Source organism: Porites lutea, chromosome 11 (genome assembly GCF_958299795.1).
Source record: "Porites lutea chromosome 11, jaPorLute2.1, whole genome shotgun sequence".
Lineage (NCBI taxonomy): Eukaryota > Metazoa > Cnidaria > Anthozoa > Scleractinia > Poritidae > Porites > Porites lutea.
In genome coordinates this window covers 195,074-215,000 of record NC_133211.1, presented here as the reverse complement: position 1 = coordinate 215,000, position 19,927 = coordinate 195,074, and the positions used below count along the sequence as shown (strand labels likewise).

Sequence of the window (19,927 nt, the reverse complement as noted above, 5' to 3'; positions counted from 1 at the left end):
CACAAAAAATTGCAAATATTTCATGTGTGAACACCCTAGTGAGAAATAACATATATGACTTTTTCTTTGCAAAAGTGATATGAAAGTTTTAAAAAGCCGAAGCCGAATATATATGAGAACACAAATTGTTATTGTGCATATTTTCTTTCCATATTATTCATGTCACAACAGAACATGCGGTGTTTCTTAACTGAACATTTCATGAAGTTTGAGCAACATTTATTGAAAAAAAAAGCAATGTACAGCATTTATTGAAATCAAGCTACTCTCTTTCCTCTTATTATTTAAAACATATGTCCTGTGTATTGTATTCTTATTATTTGCTTTTTCTTCTCCACTTCAGGTTGTTATTTTAGATCCATCACAGATACACAGACCTGAAGAGAATTACAAGGAATATAATGACTTCATTGTATCCAGAACAGATAAATCTGACAATGATTTTAGGAATTTCAATGTTAATCTTCAGACTGATGTAGTTTACAATACTTATGCTCTAATGCATAAGAATCAGACTCTGGACTTCGTCAAGAGGAAGGTTTGTTTTGAAATAACAAGGGTATACTTATTTAGCCACTCTACATACATGTGTTAACAGAATCTTTACTGACTGATATTTGCATGGTGTAATTGCATGGTCTTTGTTATTGCCTCAATATTGCTGGTGCATCTTTAACCTATGAGATTTCCCCCCCAATATCTGTCATGTATCACCACCATTTGTCCATTCTTTCTTTTTACGATCTTGTGTATTGACCTTAAAAGGTATTTATTATGAAAAAATTTTTTTAAGATTTCACTTTTGATTTTTCATGTCCTGCAATCTCTTTTTAGTGCAGACAAAATCCTGCCTATTGAAATATGTCACTAGCAAAAGCAAATTTTTCTGTCAGTCAAATGTCTCCTAATAGTTGTAAGTGGAAATTGGTGAGACACCTTGATTGTTTTGGAGGCAAGAGAAGAACAAAAGATACCAGAATGATGAAGTTATGTAGTCTTAACCCTTAACCCTTTAAGCCCCAATATCCACTTACAAATTCTCCAAACTGATCTCCATACAATTCCGTAAAGAATTAGTTGAGAGAATTTGACATAAGATCAAAGCATTTTCCCTGAGGTGATCATTTTATTAAATCTCATAACCTTTTCTTTTGATGATGTACTGATATTGCATGGAGAAAATTCATGTTGATCACTCTTGGGACATAAAGGGTTAAGTCCCAATGGTGACCAACATCAATATATTTTCTCCTAACAATATCCATACATTGTCAACAGATTTGGTTGTGAGAATTAATAAAATGATCACCAAAGAGAAAATGCCTTGATCTTTTATCAAATTCTCTCAACTTATTCGCTAGGGAAGTGTATAGAGATCAGTTTGGAGAATTTGTATGTGGATATTTGGGCTTAAAGGGTTAAAACGTATTGTGTGACTTTATTTAGTTACAGCATTTCTCATAACTTTCCTGCATTAAAACATTGTAATGTAAGGTGTAAAGCAAATCTTCAATTGATAGTCAAATTAAACAGGGTGCCCAAATAGGCAAGCATCTAAGAAATCAAAGGCGACATTTTTGTCTCCACCGAAATCCACCAAATGAAGGGTAATTTGCATATAAGTGTAAGTGAAGTAAAATAGATACATATCGCCACAGTTTTAAACACAATGTTTCCTCGAAGTGTTTTCCTTTTGAAAGTTTAAATTTGCGTGAAAGAATTCAGCGTTCACAAAATTAACTTATTAAGATGAAACGGAGCAAATCGAAAAGTCATAAAAAAGCCAGGATCTTACAGTTTGATGGAAAATAACAGGGATTTATATTGGGAAGGCCAAATATATAGACAAATGTGCCAATGGCCCCTGACTTTGAAAAGTTACGGGCAATTTCGTGAAAGTATGGGCTATTGAAGTCATGGAGTGGGCCGGATAAAAAGGAATACGGAAATGAGAAGTGCAATTCGTTGTAGTGTTTGCAGTATTTTGTGTATTTTCAATATGCTTTAAGTACAGAGAATTTTTGCAGTTTTTAATACTTAATGATATTTTGCAACTGAGGGTTATGGTTTTTTTGGTCATGTTTGAGGTGAATCTTAAGAAACATGGCATCTGTTTCAAACTCTAGCCACAGACACAAGGTTAGCCACTGCGACTGGAATTTCCTGTGTCTTTGTTACAAGCAGGCCTGGAGAGTGTGGAGGGCGCATACTTATTTTGCCAGATGGACAGTTGCAGTCGTCAGTTGCATAATTTTGTTGTTGTTGTTGTTGTTGGCTGACTTGGCATTCAAATTCATGCTAATTGAAAGTTTTCTTTGGCCTTAAAAATCTGATCTAGGAACTATTTCTTCGGAGGCATTACCTCACTAATTCAAATGCAAATGAACTCTTTTCGGTCAGAAAGACGAAAACTATGAAGAGAGAAGTTTGACGGAACCTTGTTTGCGAGCTAAGTGCGAGTAGAGGTCTGGGGACGAAAACAAATGAACACGAAAGATCATCTATCAGAGTAGCCTGAGTAGCAATTTAAGCATTCCAATTAAGTTATTGGGCAAAATTTATAAAGAACTTGTGTGGGAAAACTTTATTACGCGGGCTACTATCGAAGAAGCAAAGGGCAGACACAGGTTGAATGTTCATGTTTTTATGTTCGTAACATAAATTTAATAGACAGATTGAAGTGCTTATCACCATATTATGTGACTAGGGCGCAAACTGGACTCGGTTAACAGTTTTATAATGCGAGTCACATTTTCTAAATTTATGTGCCATATGTGCATGGCACACGGCCTTCGCAATTCCTGAAACCGTTTGACTTCCAGTCTGTTTTTCTGGCATTCTAAACATTCTGCTTAATTAAATAATTGTTAAAATATTTTATGAAGTTAAAATAATTTACAAGTTGAGTGCTTGCATTTCCTAATATAATATAGAGTAGCACTAAGGCTTCGAACTATTGATTTGCTTAAGTTAAATTACCCTTGTATCTTGGAAACAATATGCTAATACTTCAGTTTAGAGTCAAAGGACGCGACATGCACCGGCATCCTTTGTGAGTGTGCAAATAGTCATGGGACCTGCAATTTTATGGGCGGTGCAGATCAATAGGCAGAATTGTGTAATGTCAAGATTCAAAATTAAGAGGATGGATCAACACTAGCTGTTTGTTTTAGATAACAACTCTGATGTAATATTATTTTGTTAATTGCATTGTTAAAGGCAGAAAAATGGTGCCCGCTAAACAAGCATAAAATGACAATTCTGGAAGCTGTCCATCTGTTGGATGCATTGATTGATGAGAGTGACCCAGACACTGACTTGCCAAACTCAGTTCATGCCTTCCAAACAGCTGAACGTATTCGTGCTGACCATCCAGATGAGGATTGGTTTCACTTAACAGGCCTCATTCATGACTTGGGTAAAGTCATGGCATTATGGGGAGAGCCACAGTATTGTGTTGTTGGAGATACGTTCCCTGTTGGCTGCAGATTTTCTCAAGAGATAGTCTTTCCAGAGACCTTCAAAGCTAATCCAGATACCCAGGTGCCAGAGTATAGGTATGTATGTGATACACGAGAGATCAATACTTTTATACTCTTGTTATATTAATGGTAAGTAATAATGATAATAATAATAATAGTAATAATAGTGATAATAATGATAATAATGATAGCCTGCAAAAAGAGCTGTGATCAGTTCTTTGCTCCTGGTGGCCAGGAACATTTTGTCAGGAGGGATGTCTGCACCTCATGCGCATCAACAACAACAGCAATTTCAAACTACTGATGTAAATCAATGTTTACATAATAAATCCAGTAGTAATGGGGTTCCAAATGTAAATTTGTTTGATTTTATATTTCTCCTGGTTGATTATGGTAAAGTTTTGTGTTCTCTGGCGAACAATCTCCAGCAAAACTCAAATGCTCCTGCTAAGAAAGAATACAGTCCTCAAAAATCATTGGACTGTTTTGCAGTAGATTTATCACATTTACATTTGATCTATGTGACCAGTTTTCTTTTGTCTGTGATTTGTAAACAATAGCTAAAACAATCTAACTACTCTGTCAACCAAACAGAGCTCCCGACAAGATTCTGATGATTTACATTTACATCATTTCTGTTGCTGTGGCACAGATGTCGCTCCTGGTGAAAGTCCCTGGTGGGGAGGAGCAAGGAGAGACATCTGTTTTTGCAGGCTATGATGATAATAGTAATAATAATAACAATAATATCATTATAATAATGGTAAATATCAGTAATAATTCACCTTAATAGAGAAGTATCAATAAACTGCCATATATGGGCTAAACAGGTATGCGTCACTGTGATGGGTATGATTTTCATGCAGTTTAGTCTGGGATTGAATGTAGTAATCAGAGAGTGTGATTCTAGAATAGGAGTTTCTAGGAAACTTGAAGTTTTTAATCTAGACTAAGGAAAGAAGGAAATGACAGTGAACACTATGAAAACAACAAATTTAAGTTTAATCGCAATTTTAGTCTACACTGTACCTTAGGGTAGAAAAGTTCAGCTGACCTAGGATGGGCTAATGGTTCCTGGGTCCTAGTAACAGATCTTCTCCCACCCTGTGCCGATTGATGGCCATGATCTTAATTCAAATAGGTAAGGAAGAAGAAAGCTTAGGAAGTTAGTTAATAAGTCAAGTGTCAAACAAATCTGACGGTTTTTAAAGCTTGCCCCTCTTACATGTTTTGTAAATAGATGTAAGCTCTCTTTTCTCGTTTAAACTCCAAGCAGCCCATATTTAAAGACAGCTTTTTTTGTCACGAGTGATTTTTCTACACTAGCTGTGAGAAAATAAAAAACCAAGAATCTAAGTAATTTCTAAGTAATGTTTCTGCTCTTATGAGGTAGTAGAATGTAGTTGAAATGCAGCTAAACCAGAGGCATTGCTGGCCATCTTGTCTTTCATCTAAAATTAATGGGGTCGCTCAAATGGCTTTGCAGATTTGCAGCTCTTCTCTGTTGAGGTCGACAGGGCACACTTTATGTTGCTTGTGGTCGTGAAGTGTTCTACCCCTACCCCACCCACCTGCCCGTCCTCCCTTAGTAAGTATATGGTAAGTATACTTAGGTTCCAATCCGCTGGTTAGCAGTTTGTAATGTGAGGGTGGATTTCACTTACAGGGCTGTCATGGTTATGTACTGCACTTGGCTACAGTTATTTTTTCTGTCAGGCTCTTAAGCATCCAACCCCCCCCCCTGCCCCCCGCCCCCCCATCTTTGCAGGTCAGTTTAGTGGCTTTTATAAAGCTGGAGACACACTTGCTCATCATTGAAGAAAAATGACTGTAGAATAAGGTAATGGAACAAGTGATAGGACATATCTGTGACAACCCTGCCTTTGCCTTTAATTTTAAAACGTGATTGCTGAAAATATTTCAGAAACATATGTATAACTTATCTGTTTTCAGTATTTCTATTTAATTTAACATACAACCTTTTGTTGACTAATCTTACAAATTACAGGCTTTGAAAAATTATCTTTCAGCTATCAATGTTGTTCTTCTCTTTTTCAAATTGTGTATCTAAAATTAAGCAGGTTTATCTTTCTTTTGCAGTTCAAAATATGGCATCTATAAACCCAACTGTGGCCTTGAGAATGTGAAAATGTCTTGGGGACATGATGGTAGGTATTTCTTATCTGAGTACAACTTTACCTTCATTCACTACTCAATTTTAATTGAGGTGAAAACACTGGATATAATTATCGAGGATATTACATGTATAGCCATGCGGAGATGCAAAATTTCTCTTCGAGTGTTGAAAAATATTTCACCAGTGAGCTTAGCGAATTTATGAGTGATATATTTTTCACTCATGTATGTTGAATACAAGCAAATTCTCCCAGGGAAACGCAATTTTGACAGACTTGCCGAAATACAAAGTCACTAATGTTGCCAGCGCATGCATGAAATATTGAATGCAGACTGCAAAGACAAGTTACTATGAGATGATGTCTCAAGAGGTGTTGCACCATCAAGTCTTCTTTTCTATATTAATTAATAAGTGCAAGTTCATTTTGAGTGTATTTACAGATGTACATGCAAGTTTTATTGCAGTAATATTCTATTTTTGGAACTCAAATGCAAACAACAACAACAACAATCTTTATTGTGCTCTTGATACAAAAAGTGTTAAGACATTAAAAGGAAATAATTGTGAAAAAAAAGAGTACCCAGCCACTCAGAAATAGCAAGAGCTAATTGCGCTGAGTGGCTAGGCCATGCGGAAAAAGTAACATGACGAAAAGGGGCAAAAATTAAGAGATTTTGACGCTAAATCAAAAACGCGTCCATCTTGCTCGCTGACCACAAAGGCTATTTATTAGAAATAGGGTCACTTTTAATCTTAACTAACCTTAGCATTTACGTTTGCAATTTGTTTTTAATCTGTTATGCCTACAAAAGTTTTTTTTATGTTGCAGAATACATGTACCATGTCCTTACTGGAAACAACTGTAAGCTTCCCAAAGAGGTAAAACACTATGTTTTAACCAAAGACAGCATTAATTTCTGATCTGCAAGCCTTGATTTTCTGATATTTGCCTTAGTACGTTGACACATTCCACATCTAAACCTTGAAGTATGTTAGTGCCTTATTCATGGGTTAATAGTTGCAATGTGGTGCCACTTTTCCTGAAGCGCCATGCCATTTTGCTTAGTTAAGAGTACTATTTTGCTCTGTGCTGCACTGCATTGATTTCTAGAGCATAGGTCGTTTGTCTTAAGTGTGTGACATAAAAAAGAAAAAAATTAATTAAGCTAGCAATTGCCCAGTGACACACACAGTCATGGTCCACATGGGCCTTGAAAATTCCTTGAAAAAGCATCATGTCCTTGAAAATTGGAAATTATTTTGTAGGATATCTTTGAAAAGTCCTTGAATTTTCCTAGAAGTCATTGAATATTTTTGAAAGCTTCTTGAATGAAAATAGCCTTTATTAAAAAAAGTATTTGTGCAAAGGAAAGACTTGAAAGCACAGCAGTATGTACAATATTAATTTCCTTAGTGATCGTGAAATTCTGTTCACGCATAATTTTGGTATTCCCACCATAATTTATTTGCCGTTATTTGAAACACCCTACATGTAGGAACCATGCCTTCCTAGGGGAAGGTATTGCAATCATTGCAATATGTGAACCTCCCTACATCTACGCATTTGGAAGTACGGATATTTCAATATTGTTTTGAATTGGAATGATGATGGTAATGCATTCAAAAAGGCAGAAGGGTCAGTGTCTGTGCATTAAGAAGCGGGAACTTAAGGAGATTGAGGAAATGAAAAAGAAAAAGGCAAGAGTAGATATATGATTGAAACACCAGATGAAATTTGCTTGAAAGCAGAAGCCACAGACAAAATAACTTTTGTCACACTAGCCTGAATTCACCTAGAAAACTCACTGCCAATTAGAAAATGCAAGAATTAGCTAACTAGGATGCAAACATTAATGCCAGCTTGCAAAAGTTCAAACGATAGTCTAGTCAGATTGTGATTGTATTAGACATGATCTGAACATTTTCCACAGGTTTGTAATTTTACTTCGTGTCATTCCTCGTTAAGTTACGGGGAAAAGAAGTCCTTGAAAAAATGATTTTAGTCCTTGAAAAGTCCTTGATGTTTTCGTCAAAAATTCTGTATGAACCATGACATTACAGTTAGTCTGCTTGTGTTCCATTTTACCTGACTGCACTGCTCAGTATTATTGGGAAGCTTTATAAGCAACAACGATGGTGACGGCAACAAAAACATTACTGAAACAGTAAATGTGTGCTGCTTCAGACTTTATCCTGCTTATTCCATCTCGTTCAATTCATCAAATGTTGGCTATTTTTTCTGGAGTTTAATTTTAAAACATTATGTCATTTAGTTTAATAAAAGAAAAAGAAAGGTGCTGTCTTGTGTTCAAATCCTGGAGGCAAAAAATGTGAACTTAGGCATTTTCACGTCGTAGTCATGCAATGATAGCCTAAGCTTCCTATTTTAGTGTGCATCCCCCCCTAACCCCCCTCCCCCACTGACGCATTGTCCCAGACAATTCAATTAGTCCAATCCAATCTGATAATGGCTTTGGAAACCTTGAGTTATAATGTGCTATTCCACTAATGAATGCTAGAAAACTTTTGTCTCTTGTTTTCTCCTGACCCAACTGATTTTTCCAGGGTCTTCTCTGAGGATCGTTATCTATGTTTACCTTACTTCTTAATCCTTTTTGGTCAAATTTGTACATGTATTTTTAATATTAATATTGAAAAGAAACTAACATTCTCTTTATTTTTATGTACTACCTGCTGTAGGCGTTGTATATGATCAGGTTTCATTCATTTTACCCCTGGCACTGCAGTGGAGACTATGATTATCTGTGCAATGATGAAGATAAAGAAATGCTAAAATGGGTTAAAGAATTCAAGTACGTATTGCCTTAAAAGTGATAGGCCACTTGTTAATATATCATAAATGTCTGTTATTTTAATAATACTGACTGTTTCGGATTGCTTTTTCTCTGCATGTATACATGAGTCAACTTCTTAACAGCTCTTATAGGAGTCCAGTCATTTGTATACAAATACAACAGGGTATAAACCAATTTTACTTACTTTGTTCTTTGTATTCAGGAGCCTGTATCTCATTTTTTTGAGAATTAATCTTTAAGGATCCCTAATACCACAGAGAATGCTAAGTTCTAGTGCAAGCTTCCTCATATGCTCTACACTGAATTCCATTGTGTCTTTCTTACAAATTAAAAAATAAGACTTAAACAGTCATTGTGATGAACTACAAATACACTGATAGCCTGACTGTTAAATGATCAATGGAAAAGACTTTAAGGCAAAACTGATTATTCTATTTACAATAAGCATGCCTGAGGAGTTGATTGGGCTCTGGAGGAAGGAGAATGAGTCCAGTTACTGGTAAATTAGGATAGGAATTTAGCTAGGGGGCTGTGGATTGCAATTCCAGTATACTACAGTTGGGGGGTTGGGGGGGTCCTCAAATCTGAATTTTAAGTGAAATGTTCTATTCTGGGATTTTTGAAGGTAGGAAAATTTGGTAGGTATTTTTCTGGGTGGCTTGATTTAAGAAGGGATTTTTTGTGTACAGTTGAACCTCTCTACAACAGCCACCTTGGGGACAGAAGAAAGTGGTCGTTGTAGAGAGGTTTGAAACAAGAGTCAGTGTATGGATTTTTTTGTCCCCCGGGACAAAAAAAAAGTGGCCTTTGTTTACACGTGGCTGTTAGCAGAGGTTCGACTGTACAATAAAGTTGAAGTGCCCACATATTCCAGCACGTACACTTAAATAACATGCGGATGAAGTACAACCAAACTTGTTTTGCTTTCTGGAAAGTTTTAAGGCTCGGAAATTTGGCATTTAATTTATTTATATTTTTTTTTTGGGGGGGGGGGGTGGGAAGGAGAGGAGAGTTAGTTATTGTTCCAGTGTTTTTCGATTTTCTTGGAAGCTCTAGGCATATTTTTGGGTTTTGAGTTTTGTCCCCATTCAATCATCACCATCACTTGAAATCCAGAGTGCCCCCTCCCCCATAGCACAGCCTTGCGTACAGTGACTATGGTGTTTGAAATATCTCAGCCTTGTGTTGTGGAGCTAGATTGTTGGTATTGTCATAAATCATTGATAAATAACCCATTATTTTGTAGTAAGTATGACCTGTATTCCAAGTCTGATGCAGTACCTGATGTCAAAGCTTTGACTCCTTATTATGAAGAACTGATTGCCAAGTATTGTCCTGGAGAACTGTGCTGGTGAAATAAATGATATGATTAGAAATAATTCATTTGCCTTTTGCTGGTTTAGTCGTAGTATTTTAAATGAGTAATATAGCATTGTAATTTTATGTGAGGGCTCAATTGTTCAAAGTCCAATAAGCCCTAACCAAGGGTAAAATTTCAATCTTGATTTTTTTTCTTTAATTGTTCACAGTACAAGCCTTTTCTCACATAATTTCCTCTATTCTTTTCAAGCATCAATCACCAAATTGTAGACAAAATAAATTAACCTGAGTTTGTGTTTTAATTTTTTATATTCAAATTCAAATTTCACACTAACCCTGGGTCTTAACCCAGCTTTGAACAATCTGGCCCAGGTCATGAAGCAGATATTTGACAAATTGTTAGGGTTGGAATAATCATGAGAAAGTTTGAAAGTATGCAATTTCACTTATTAGTGAAGTGCAAAACCTTTCTTGTGAAAATAAGTTATATTTGCATGAGTATGAAAAATCATTTTTCAGGTCAAAGGCTTAGCAGATAATCTCGTTTTGATACAGAGGCCCAAGGGAACTTGGAAATGGCCTATTAAGCTTAATCTTGCTAAAGAAATGTATGCTGTAGAAAAGATAGATTATGCATAAATTTCGTGAAAATATTCATTGATACTTAGAGAGCTTTAATGTGACCATACTGGCAAATTTAAACTGTATATATTTCTAGGCCATTTTCAGCTACAAAGGTCGGTATAACTGTGCCTCGTGAAAGCAAAACTGGCCAGCCTGGGCCAGTGGCGTGCTGGTAAAAGGCTCCCCTGTAACGTTATCTGTAGCATGGTTTTTTGAAGATGATTTAAGCCTAGAGAACTGATTGTCATAATGTAGATTCAGTTAGGTCTAACTTTGTTTAACTTATTCAAACTTTTATGATCCTGCAGAGGGAGATGACTCTTGTATTATTAGGGACCTTAAGATTTGAGGATAGCGACGGCCGGCAAAACTTTGCTTAAAAAGTGAATTCGCGGTTTTTCAGTGTTCAATGTGATTATTGCTGCGAAGCCACCATCTTGCTTACTTTGTTGAATGTATGCCATCTCTCCTGAATTTGACTTCCTAAGAGCCTTATTCAAGTTAAGAAAAGAAAGAAAATTCTGTCCTTACTTGTTTATGTCCTTTATAAAACATGAAATTAGACATTTTCACGTCATTGTCGTGGAAAAATGGCAAAGAAATGTACCAAAATGGTGTGAAGCACATGCAAAGTTGTTGTTTTTCTTATTAAACTTATTGCTTTATTTATGATGTTCTCGTTCCTGTTGCTGTTGTCTGATCTTAGGGTCCCTATTCTTTTTTGTACTAATATTTGATTAGATCCTCCTAGCCTTACTGTACAGTTAATTACGTCTCCTAAGAGGATTGTAGATAGGTATATACATAAGTCTATATATATGGAAATTGACACATGATGATCTAATTTAAAAGAAATATTAGTTCGGTGTGTCATTATTTACGTCAATTTGCAGTTAGGGTCTTGGATGCTGGTTTTTACAATAAAGAATATCAAGAAAACAGTTACCTTAGCGTTGTTGTGTAATAAAATTATCAGAACCACGGGGTGTTCTTAGAAATGCTTAAGAAACTTCATAGGTGTTCACGATTTGCATTCTGTTCGTTCTTTAATCCAGTGGTAATAAAACTCATGTGATATTTATATACCAGCACTGCGGTGAAATGTAACAAGCCTGATCTTACTTTAAAAAAAAATACACTCCCATTCTACAGATGTGCAAACACTTTTTTGGGTGGAAGGAGATACACACAACTGACTGGCAATTTCGGTTGTATGGTTGCAGTGGATCAAGAATGTATTAAAAGTCTTCAATGAAATTTTTGCATAGCACATGAGAGATTGATTCACTCCAATAATGTTATTTCGCTGGTACAATAATTTACAGCATGTGCCCAAGGTCGATTTTATTTAATATCTATAAAATAATAGCTTGTGGTTTTAACTTTTCATAGACTTTATTCCCAACCACAGTTGAAAGTTTGTAAGACAATTGGCAATTTTTGGTGAAAGTTGTCTGAAGACTAAATCTAATTTGCAGCTCCATTTTCTACCCTCTATAGAAGAACCTCTTTTTAAGGTCCCCATGAAATTTTTAGTATGAGGTAATTAATGGTATTAATTGATCATGTAACCTGTGAACAGAGTTTATAATGGTGGATGTGGCAGAGACAAGATGCTAAAGCACCAGTAGACATGGAGCGGGGGAGAAGGGAAGATGAAGGAAATGGGAAGGGGTAGAGCTCCTGTGCCACACCCTTCTTCCCTAGGACATGTCTACAGGCTACTTAATTAAATTCATAGTTGTAAATACTTCCAATGGGACTAACTCCCGTTTTTTATGTAGACCATTATAATGTAGAGAGGCTAAAGCCTTCTATTTGCAGTAAGACGTTAGTGTAGGCAGAACACTAACCCCAGTGTCACTGCAGTTTGGACAGGGGACAGTCTCCAAAAACATATAGACCCATATAGCAATGGCAGGAAGTATCAAATGCTCTGAAAGTTTCCACTTTTATTGATGCTACCATTTCATTAAGGATAAAATATTAGGCATTTTTGACATTTGGCTATGGGTTAAAAATACCATCAGTAGATAATACCTCCCCTTTTCCTTTAATTTTAGTAGGTGTCTGGCACCTTACCAAGTTCATGCTTTAAGGATTTCAGACGTTTTCCGAGTGACGTGTTATATCTCAAAAGCAACTCATGTTCCACCTGCGTGGCTGGCGGATTTTTGGTGTGTTTTTCTGTGTGTTTGATAGACACCGCGGGCGAGGTCAAACGAGAAAACTGACGAGGTCAATGGAGAAAACCATAGGGAATGGGGTGAGGAGGACAGAGAACAACTGCCGGTTATTCCCTCATGCTTTTCTTTTTCGTCCTCAGTTCAGCTTTCGCGCAGCTGAATCTCTTTGAATTTAAGAACTGCGAACCAAAAGACACACAAAAACCCGCCAGCAACGCAGGGTACAGTATTAAAAGCTTCTGAATGCAAAATTCTACTAACAGGGGTGCCCTAGGAAGCACCCACCCCACCTTGCACATCTCCCATAATGCTCCTTATTTCTCCCCCAAATTTTGCATAACCTTTTTTCACAGGAAAAAAAATAACAGATTCCCATTTTTGGATATTTTAGGGTATTTAAAGAATACCCACCCCAAATTTGGAAGAGTGAGACAAGTCCCAATCAGGGAACTTGGTTGGGAATTCCCTGGTTAGGACTTGTCTCACTTTGCCAAATTTGTGATTTTTATGGGTATTCTTTAAATAGCCTAAAATATCCAAAAATGGGAATCTGTTATTTTTTCCTGTGTTTTACATTTCTCCTGTATATTACAGCCGTTCCAAGAGAAGTTGAAAACAATGCTTGTGAAACTGACGCATACTCTCAATTCCCTTCCCTTCCCTTTCGAACGCCTGCCACGCAGGCTAACTCTCGGCCCCGGTTAAAGAGAAATGTAAGTCGGTCGGTTAAGGTTTTCGGGGTTTAAATACGTTTTGCCTCAGCCTTAAGACTTTTCACCATTCAAACGGTGTGAAAGCAATCTAGAGACTAAATGGAACTTCTCTCACGCAACGCCACCAACACCCCCACCCCCCTCCCCCCGCCCCCCTTCCACTGCACCGACTAGTTCCATCATTCCCATGTTGCAGTTTGCCCCGCGTGTTTATTTTTTCGCTGACTTGCTTTTGGGCTGCTGGACATAAGGGAATTTACACCGGTTCGACTGCACGTTGTCGTCCTCGTAAGTACATTTTTTAGTTTTGATACTTAAATGATACCTGACGTTGTAAATTATTCATCCCGGTTTGGAAACAATTGATTTGAGAATCCGTTCAGAGGTTCTGCATTGTGGTAGCTTGTTGGTTATATTAAGGGTTTCTTTTTTTCACTTATTGTTCAAAGGTACGTGCCGTGCTTGTACGCGGGAACGAAGAATAAGTTCGTGAACGATTGTTTTAAAGGTTGATTTTGTGAGGAGTATTCCCGTTCGAACTTATCTTTTCAGTAAGTTAACTCGCGCGGTCTTCAACTCCAATTCGACCAACACATTTTGTACACAAAGTCGAACTGATTGACCCTGATCTTAAACTACAATTTTGTAGATTTCGTGACAATCTGTGAGAGTTCATCTAATCAATATTAGCTTAAAACGTATGTTTGTTTGTTATAATTGCGTAAACTGAAAGAGATGTGGAAGTTACGGGGTTGAAAAACATTACATCTTTTAGTAGTGCATGTATTTTAACAGCAAGTCGACCTAGCTCAGTCTGCAGAGCTGAGCTAGAGCTGGTTTTGTACGTACACGCGTTGTGTACAACCAAAATCCTAGTAAAATATTGGACGCGACTGGACGCTTATTATTCACAATTGCTGGTTTTCAACCTTGTGACGAAGCAGTTTAGTTTTGTTGGTGGACAAAACAGTAAAAAGTTTTTTGCTGAGTTTGCATTTTGAATGGTTTTGTTGCTAGTGGTGGGAAATGCTTTAGTTGTTGATTTCTCCAGCATTATAAGCTAAGTCAAAACAGCTGAAAGCCATTCATGACATGAAGGATATCCAGCAGTTCAGTTTGCATGCAATGCTATATCATTTTCAGATTGCATGCTATGCTACTTGTAAGTGCCCCCCAGACAGGCCCATATACTTGTAAACAAGAAGAAAAAAATTACATCTGGTCATATAAGGCCCCCGGATATAAGCTCCCCTCTACCTTGTAATGAAATGTATTCAAATTTTATGAAGTTTTGAAGCTTAAAAAAGCATGTAAATTCAAAAAGGATTTTGATCACCACTACTATACCATGGCTGCTGCCTAGTTACAAATGTAACTGGTGCCTAGTTGCCAGAGGCTCCTAAGATTTGCTCGTGGGAGACTAAAATTTTGAGCAAGGAGCTCGCACGGGCCACCTAAAACTTATGATTCTTATGGCAAAAGCCTCTATGCCAACTTCCAATGGACGAACAAGAAAATTCCCTCCTCATTTGGCGCTTTTGAAAGGAAAACGTAAAACGCATGGTCATCGAGCGTAGGGATAAATTTTAGGCTGTTAATAAAAGTAAACAAACAAGCACCTGTCTTGAAATTCACCTCTGTGACTTCCGCTGCATTGCAGTTGAAGTTTCCTGTCAGAAAAATATCTCGAATGAATTTAATGGACTTAGAAAAACTTTCGGTATCAAAATCATGATTTTTTCTCAGCATTTTGCCTTGAGAACAGTTTATAGGTTGCTTTTGTATGCTTTTAAAGTTGCGATGCATTTGCAAAGAGCAAGAGGTTTCAAATTACACGTGACATATGCAAATTTTACTTGCATCCTACACAAATAAATGACAATCGAAGGTTAGTGGGCTTCTAGAAATGTGGCTCCGGCTCCCAAAAAATTTTCATAGGCAGCAGCCTTGTATGTAACAATATTTTGCAAGTCCCTTTGTTTTAAGAGCTCCTAAAACCTCTTATGAAGTTGTAGAAGCCCAGAGCTTATAAAATATAGCATAAAATACCTCTGCATACCAACTAGCTAATCTCTTTTGCAATTATCATTAATGGGTAAAAGTGAGTATTATTTAAACCATCATATGTGACATGCAGGGCTCTAAATAACACCCAGTCAACGAACAATGTCCAGACTGATTGGGGAGTTGACCAGTCAACCTTTGGACTTGCCGTTCATATTGATCAGTCAGATTTGATCGTATTGAAAATGAAATAAATTAAAATTTCCATGCTGTTCAGTTGTTTCAGTTGTTATCGGTGTGTAGAGAGTAGATATGTTTTGCAGAACTTTAATCTGAAATCCTGGCTGAAATGCAATTAGAACCGTTGTTTACAATTCGCGCATTGAAAGGGACATTGGGGTTCACACACTTCCGGTTTCAAAATTAAAAATGGTTTCATTTTTATTAGTTAATAAGCAACAACTTTGTTCAGGGCTTCTGTTACGTCGCAGGATTTTCAGAGACAGATTTTTTAAAACATCATGACTAGTGCCCAGTTTTTTGGAACATAATTTACGCCTGGTAGTTTTGGAATGTTGTTTGCTCATTGTGGTGATGAAGTCTATGGCAATTAAGCTGAGATAAGTTTCTATTATGTTTTATTGTCTTGTATTTGGTGAGATTTCAACCTGAATTTTGCGGCTCCACGACCTCGCGAAATATCAGAAGACAGGCTTGTTTTGGAATATGTAACCCCAGTTTTGATTTATGGGCCCTTGATGTTTTAAGAGTTTTTTATCTTATAAATTTGACTGGCCAGAAACAATATGTGACTGAGCTTAAATGAATTTGGCCGGTCATCGTGTCCGGAGACTCTCTGGAAATTATTTTCAGCCCTGACATGCATGTCTTGGCTAAGTCAGATCACATGAAATTTAAGTACCATATGAGGACAAATGCACTTTTTATGCAGGTAGCTCAAACCTACCAGTGTCTTTAAAGAAGGATTTGCATGGGAATTTTATCCTGCATACATGTCTTGTTTTGGTGCATTCTCGGCGTTTTTTTTTTCTTGAGCTGCAATAATACACTAATGCATCGGTGAACCACAATAAATTTTTCTTCATGAATATTGATATATTTAAGACAAGTTACGGAGATCTCATGATAAAGTAAAATTTGACAAATCAAATGGGTGCATGGAATAAGGCCACAGTTCACTTAACTGATCTAATGTAAAACTGAACCCTTCCACATGTTTGTTAAAAACTAATGAAGATATTATAGCACTGTAAAGTGGCCAAATTTTACAGTTGTTTATTTGGTGTTCAAAGGCAAGTTTGTGCTCCCTACCATTCAAATGTCTGCAAAATTTTGCACATTTATGGAGCAATATCTTTTCTTGGTTTTAAAGCATCTACTTTAACCTTGGTAAGCTTCCTAATTTTAAGGTGCTTTTTTGAGCAGTTTCAATGGACGTTAGCTAGCTGGTCTTTATCAAAACTTTAAAAAAATTGGAAGGTTTTATTCCCACTTTGACGCACAAGGGTAATGAGGTTTTTCATGAGATTCTAATCTTGGACCATTATTGCCATAGTCATCCTTTTAAATAAGGTGTGTCTGTGGTGATAATTTGACACCAAGCTCTTGGTCTTTCAGGCTCTAAAAAATGGAGCACAGAAATAGAGAAAGTGGTTCTTACAATATTCAAGCCTCTGTGGATGAGTTGAATTCAACTGGTCTATCTGGAGAAGAAGGCAGAAAAGACAATGGTTATTACAGTCTGCCTACACGGCGATATACAACTATGGTGCAGTTTCTGCTATTTCTTGATTTGACATCATCTGTTACTCTTTGGCTTTGTGGAGGAAACAATGATTATATGGAGAAAAATGTGGAACATTTCAAGATAAGAGACTCGGTATTTGACTTGGCTGCTATGGCATTTTTGAGATGTGGTATACTGTTTTTTGTTTATCCTTGGCTTGAGAGCTTGACTTTGAAGCAAATTGATAAACCATATAACAGAGAATTAGCATCAAGGAAATGTTTCTGCCATTCTGTTGCTATATTCTTGAGTGTTGGATCTCTTGCATACAGCATTACAAAAGGTGTTCTTATCTATGAAGTTAGATCTGAAAAGGAACACAAGCTTCACCCAACATACTATGCTTTAGTTATCAGCTCAGTTGCATTTACTTTTCTGGAAGCTTTGTGTGCACTAGGCAGTTTTATTGCTATGCGGAAACTCAAAGTGCAAAGAATTCTCCATGTCCCTAATGATGCTGAAACAAAGAAGAAGAAAAAGGTGAATTTGAGGAGGCTGATGACACTGGCAAAACCTGTAAGTTCTTCTTTTGTTTATTTGATTGGTTGTTACCTATTATATAATTTAAACATTTAATGGACCGGGCTTTATTAATCAATGTCTCACCCCCAAACTGTGTCACAGTTAGACATAATCACAAGGTAGCTGTGAGGAAAAGTCTGTTCACAGAGGGTGGAATATAAATATAATATTATATACTAATTTGTAGGACAAAGGAAGATTGAAGATTGAAGATTGAAGAGTGCGAGTGCAATTTTTGACAATGTTCACCTTAACTACAACAACATGCTTTCCAATGACGCTGATTATGGCCACATTGACCTTTGTGAACAAAGGCGAAAAATATATGAACCTAGTATAATTATGGCCTTGCTCTCCATGAGTTCTCCGTAGCTCAGTGGATAGAGTGCCTGCCTATTGTTTGGGAAGTCATAGGTTTGAATCCTGTCAGGGACTTAGACTTTTTTTTTGTTCCACGCTCCTTTTCATCTACACATTTGTTCACCGAGCCTAAAATTTACCGTCTTTCATTCTTTCACCAAAAGCGAAAAAGGTGATATATTTTGAGCAAAAGCAAAAAAATCACACCTGTGAACACAAAAGGCATTGTTTTCTTAAAGGTCAAATGAACCAAAAGTTCGACCTTTTTTATTTTAGTTCAATTCTAGTGAAATATGTTTAATATGAACCGGATAAACATACTATGAAGTTTCAGCTCAATTGAAACAAGCATCTCCGAGATATTCGCAATTAAAAATTGTTATTTTTTGGCCCTTATCTTAATGGAGAGGTCGGAAAGATTGTCGGTAAAAACAGCTTGTGACGAGTCGACTTGGCGCAGAATTGGCCTTCATGTGAGACACTGCTTCATATGGTGTCATGTTGACAGTACGATGACAAGTTATGTTCATGATGTAGGATGCTTGCATTGTGTACTTGCACCATGTGGAAATTTGGAGACCAAAATTAATGTGCTCATCATCAAGTTTCTTTTTTTTTTTTTTTGAATGTACGATTTGACCTGGTCCACTAGCCCTTGTGTTGTGGGAGTCCTGGCTGCTCCCTGGAGAAGTTGGATTTGATAAGTGCTACAAAATGCTTTCATTTTGTTGTTTTCTGATTCACCTCCATTATCTGTTATATTTTTTGGGTGGTTATAAGTTACACAATACTTTTGAACTTCATTCAGTACTTCGTCAGCAAGTTTCTTATGGATGGAGTGAACATTGACAAACTTTGTGTGGTGATCAATAATATTGATAGTCCACTTGTGCTTTGGTTCGCATTCACATGGACAATTTCTGAAATCTATAAGGTCAACTTCAGTAAAGGAAAGGAATGATTCAGCTTGAAGAGGACTTACCAGTTATGGGTTTTTGCTCTGCAGAGAAAACTGCAAAGAGAAACAAAAGTATTCACAACTTTTTGTGTTATTTTGGAATAATTTTCAGCAATCCATTTCTCAGTTTTTTGTCGCCCTCTGTGAGCAATTTTATGATGCATGTATTCTAAAGTATATCAAAGAGCATTCCTTGATGTGCAAGAGGGGTTAGGAAGAGCTAGGTATAGGAGGGGAAAGGCAGAACAAGGAGGGAGGGGTGGTTGGTGAGATGAAAAAGAAATGTTAAAATAAAATTTGCTTATTTAAGTACTAATTCTTTTTGAACATGAGAACCCCGCCAAAAGCCAAGCCCTTATTTTTCAACCACACCCCAAAAGAGGAAAGGTTCTTTTTCAGCGGTGGGGCTTAAGTGCAGGTCACAGGCCACAGGGCAGGTTACAGGCCACAGGTCACAGTTCACAGGTCAGGTTACAGGTCACAAGCCACAGGTCAGGTCACAGGTCACACAAAAAAACAATAGGACACTGGACAAAACTGTTCTGGACTGACGTTTTACTATACAAAGATAAATCAAGCCAAGAAACCTTGATGATATTTTTGTCCTTTAAACAATATTAAATTCCACACATGGAATAATATTTTCTTGCTGATCATACGGCATATCCAAACTTAGTAACAAAATCACAAAGGTGTGGAAAATCATGTGATTTGTACGAAAAACAAATCACATGTTTTTCACTGAAAACGAAGTGTTGTCGTGTTATTAGAATGTCATCTCCAAATAAACTGTGCAGCCAAGATAACTTGGAGCGAGTCATTGAAATGCAGCACTGTAATCCTTTGATACATCAGCAGTTTCCAGAGTCAAAGATTCAAGTTGTAATTGAGGAATGCTCCCACCTAAGGGCCACGAGGCAAATCCAACAGAGGTTTTTCAAGCTGTTGTGCAATAGAACGTGAGAAAATGGCAAGCTCTTGGGAGAAGAGCTGAGAAA

The 19,927-nt window shown here is 36.9% G+C and overlaps 2 protein-coding genes across 3 annotated transcripts in view; both read left to right on the top strand.

The window, feature by feature from the left end:
* Positions 1-11,324, top strand: part of LOC140951581 (inositol oxygenase-like) — a 12,429-nt gene extending 1,105 nt beyond the window's left edge. The window contains exons 2-7 of the mRNA XM_073400865.1: positions 344-538; positions 3,220-3,557; positions 5,583-5,650; positions 6,449-6,498; positions 8,320-8,432; positions 9,682-11,324. Of these exons, the coding sequence (XP_073256966.1) occupies positions 344-538; positions 3,220-3,557; positions 5,583-5,650; positions 6,449-6,498; positions 8,320-8,432; positions 9,682-9,790 (873 nt within the window). The 3' untranslated portion in view covers positions 9,791-11,324. The remainder of the gene's footprint in view (positions 1-343; positions 539-3,219; positions 3,558-5,582; positions 5,651-6,448; positions 6,499-8,319; positions 8,433-9,681) is intronic.
* A 2,191-nt stretch (positions 11,325-13,515) lies between these two features.
* The window catches only part of LOC140951778 (uncharacterized), a 44,673-nt gene continuing 38,261 nt past the window's right edge, over positions 13,516-19,927 (top strand). For both annotated transcript variants that reach the window (XM_073401126.1, XM_073401127.1), the window contains exons 1-2: positions 13,516-13,566; positions 16,921-17,605. In XM_073401126.1, the coding sequence (XP_073257227.1) occupies positions 16,931-17,605 (675 nt within the window). In that variant the 5' untranslated portion in view covers positions 13,516-13,566; positions 16,921-16,930. The remainder of the gene's footprint in view (positions 13,567-16,920; positions 17,606-19,927) is intronic.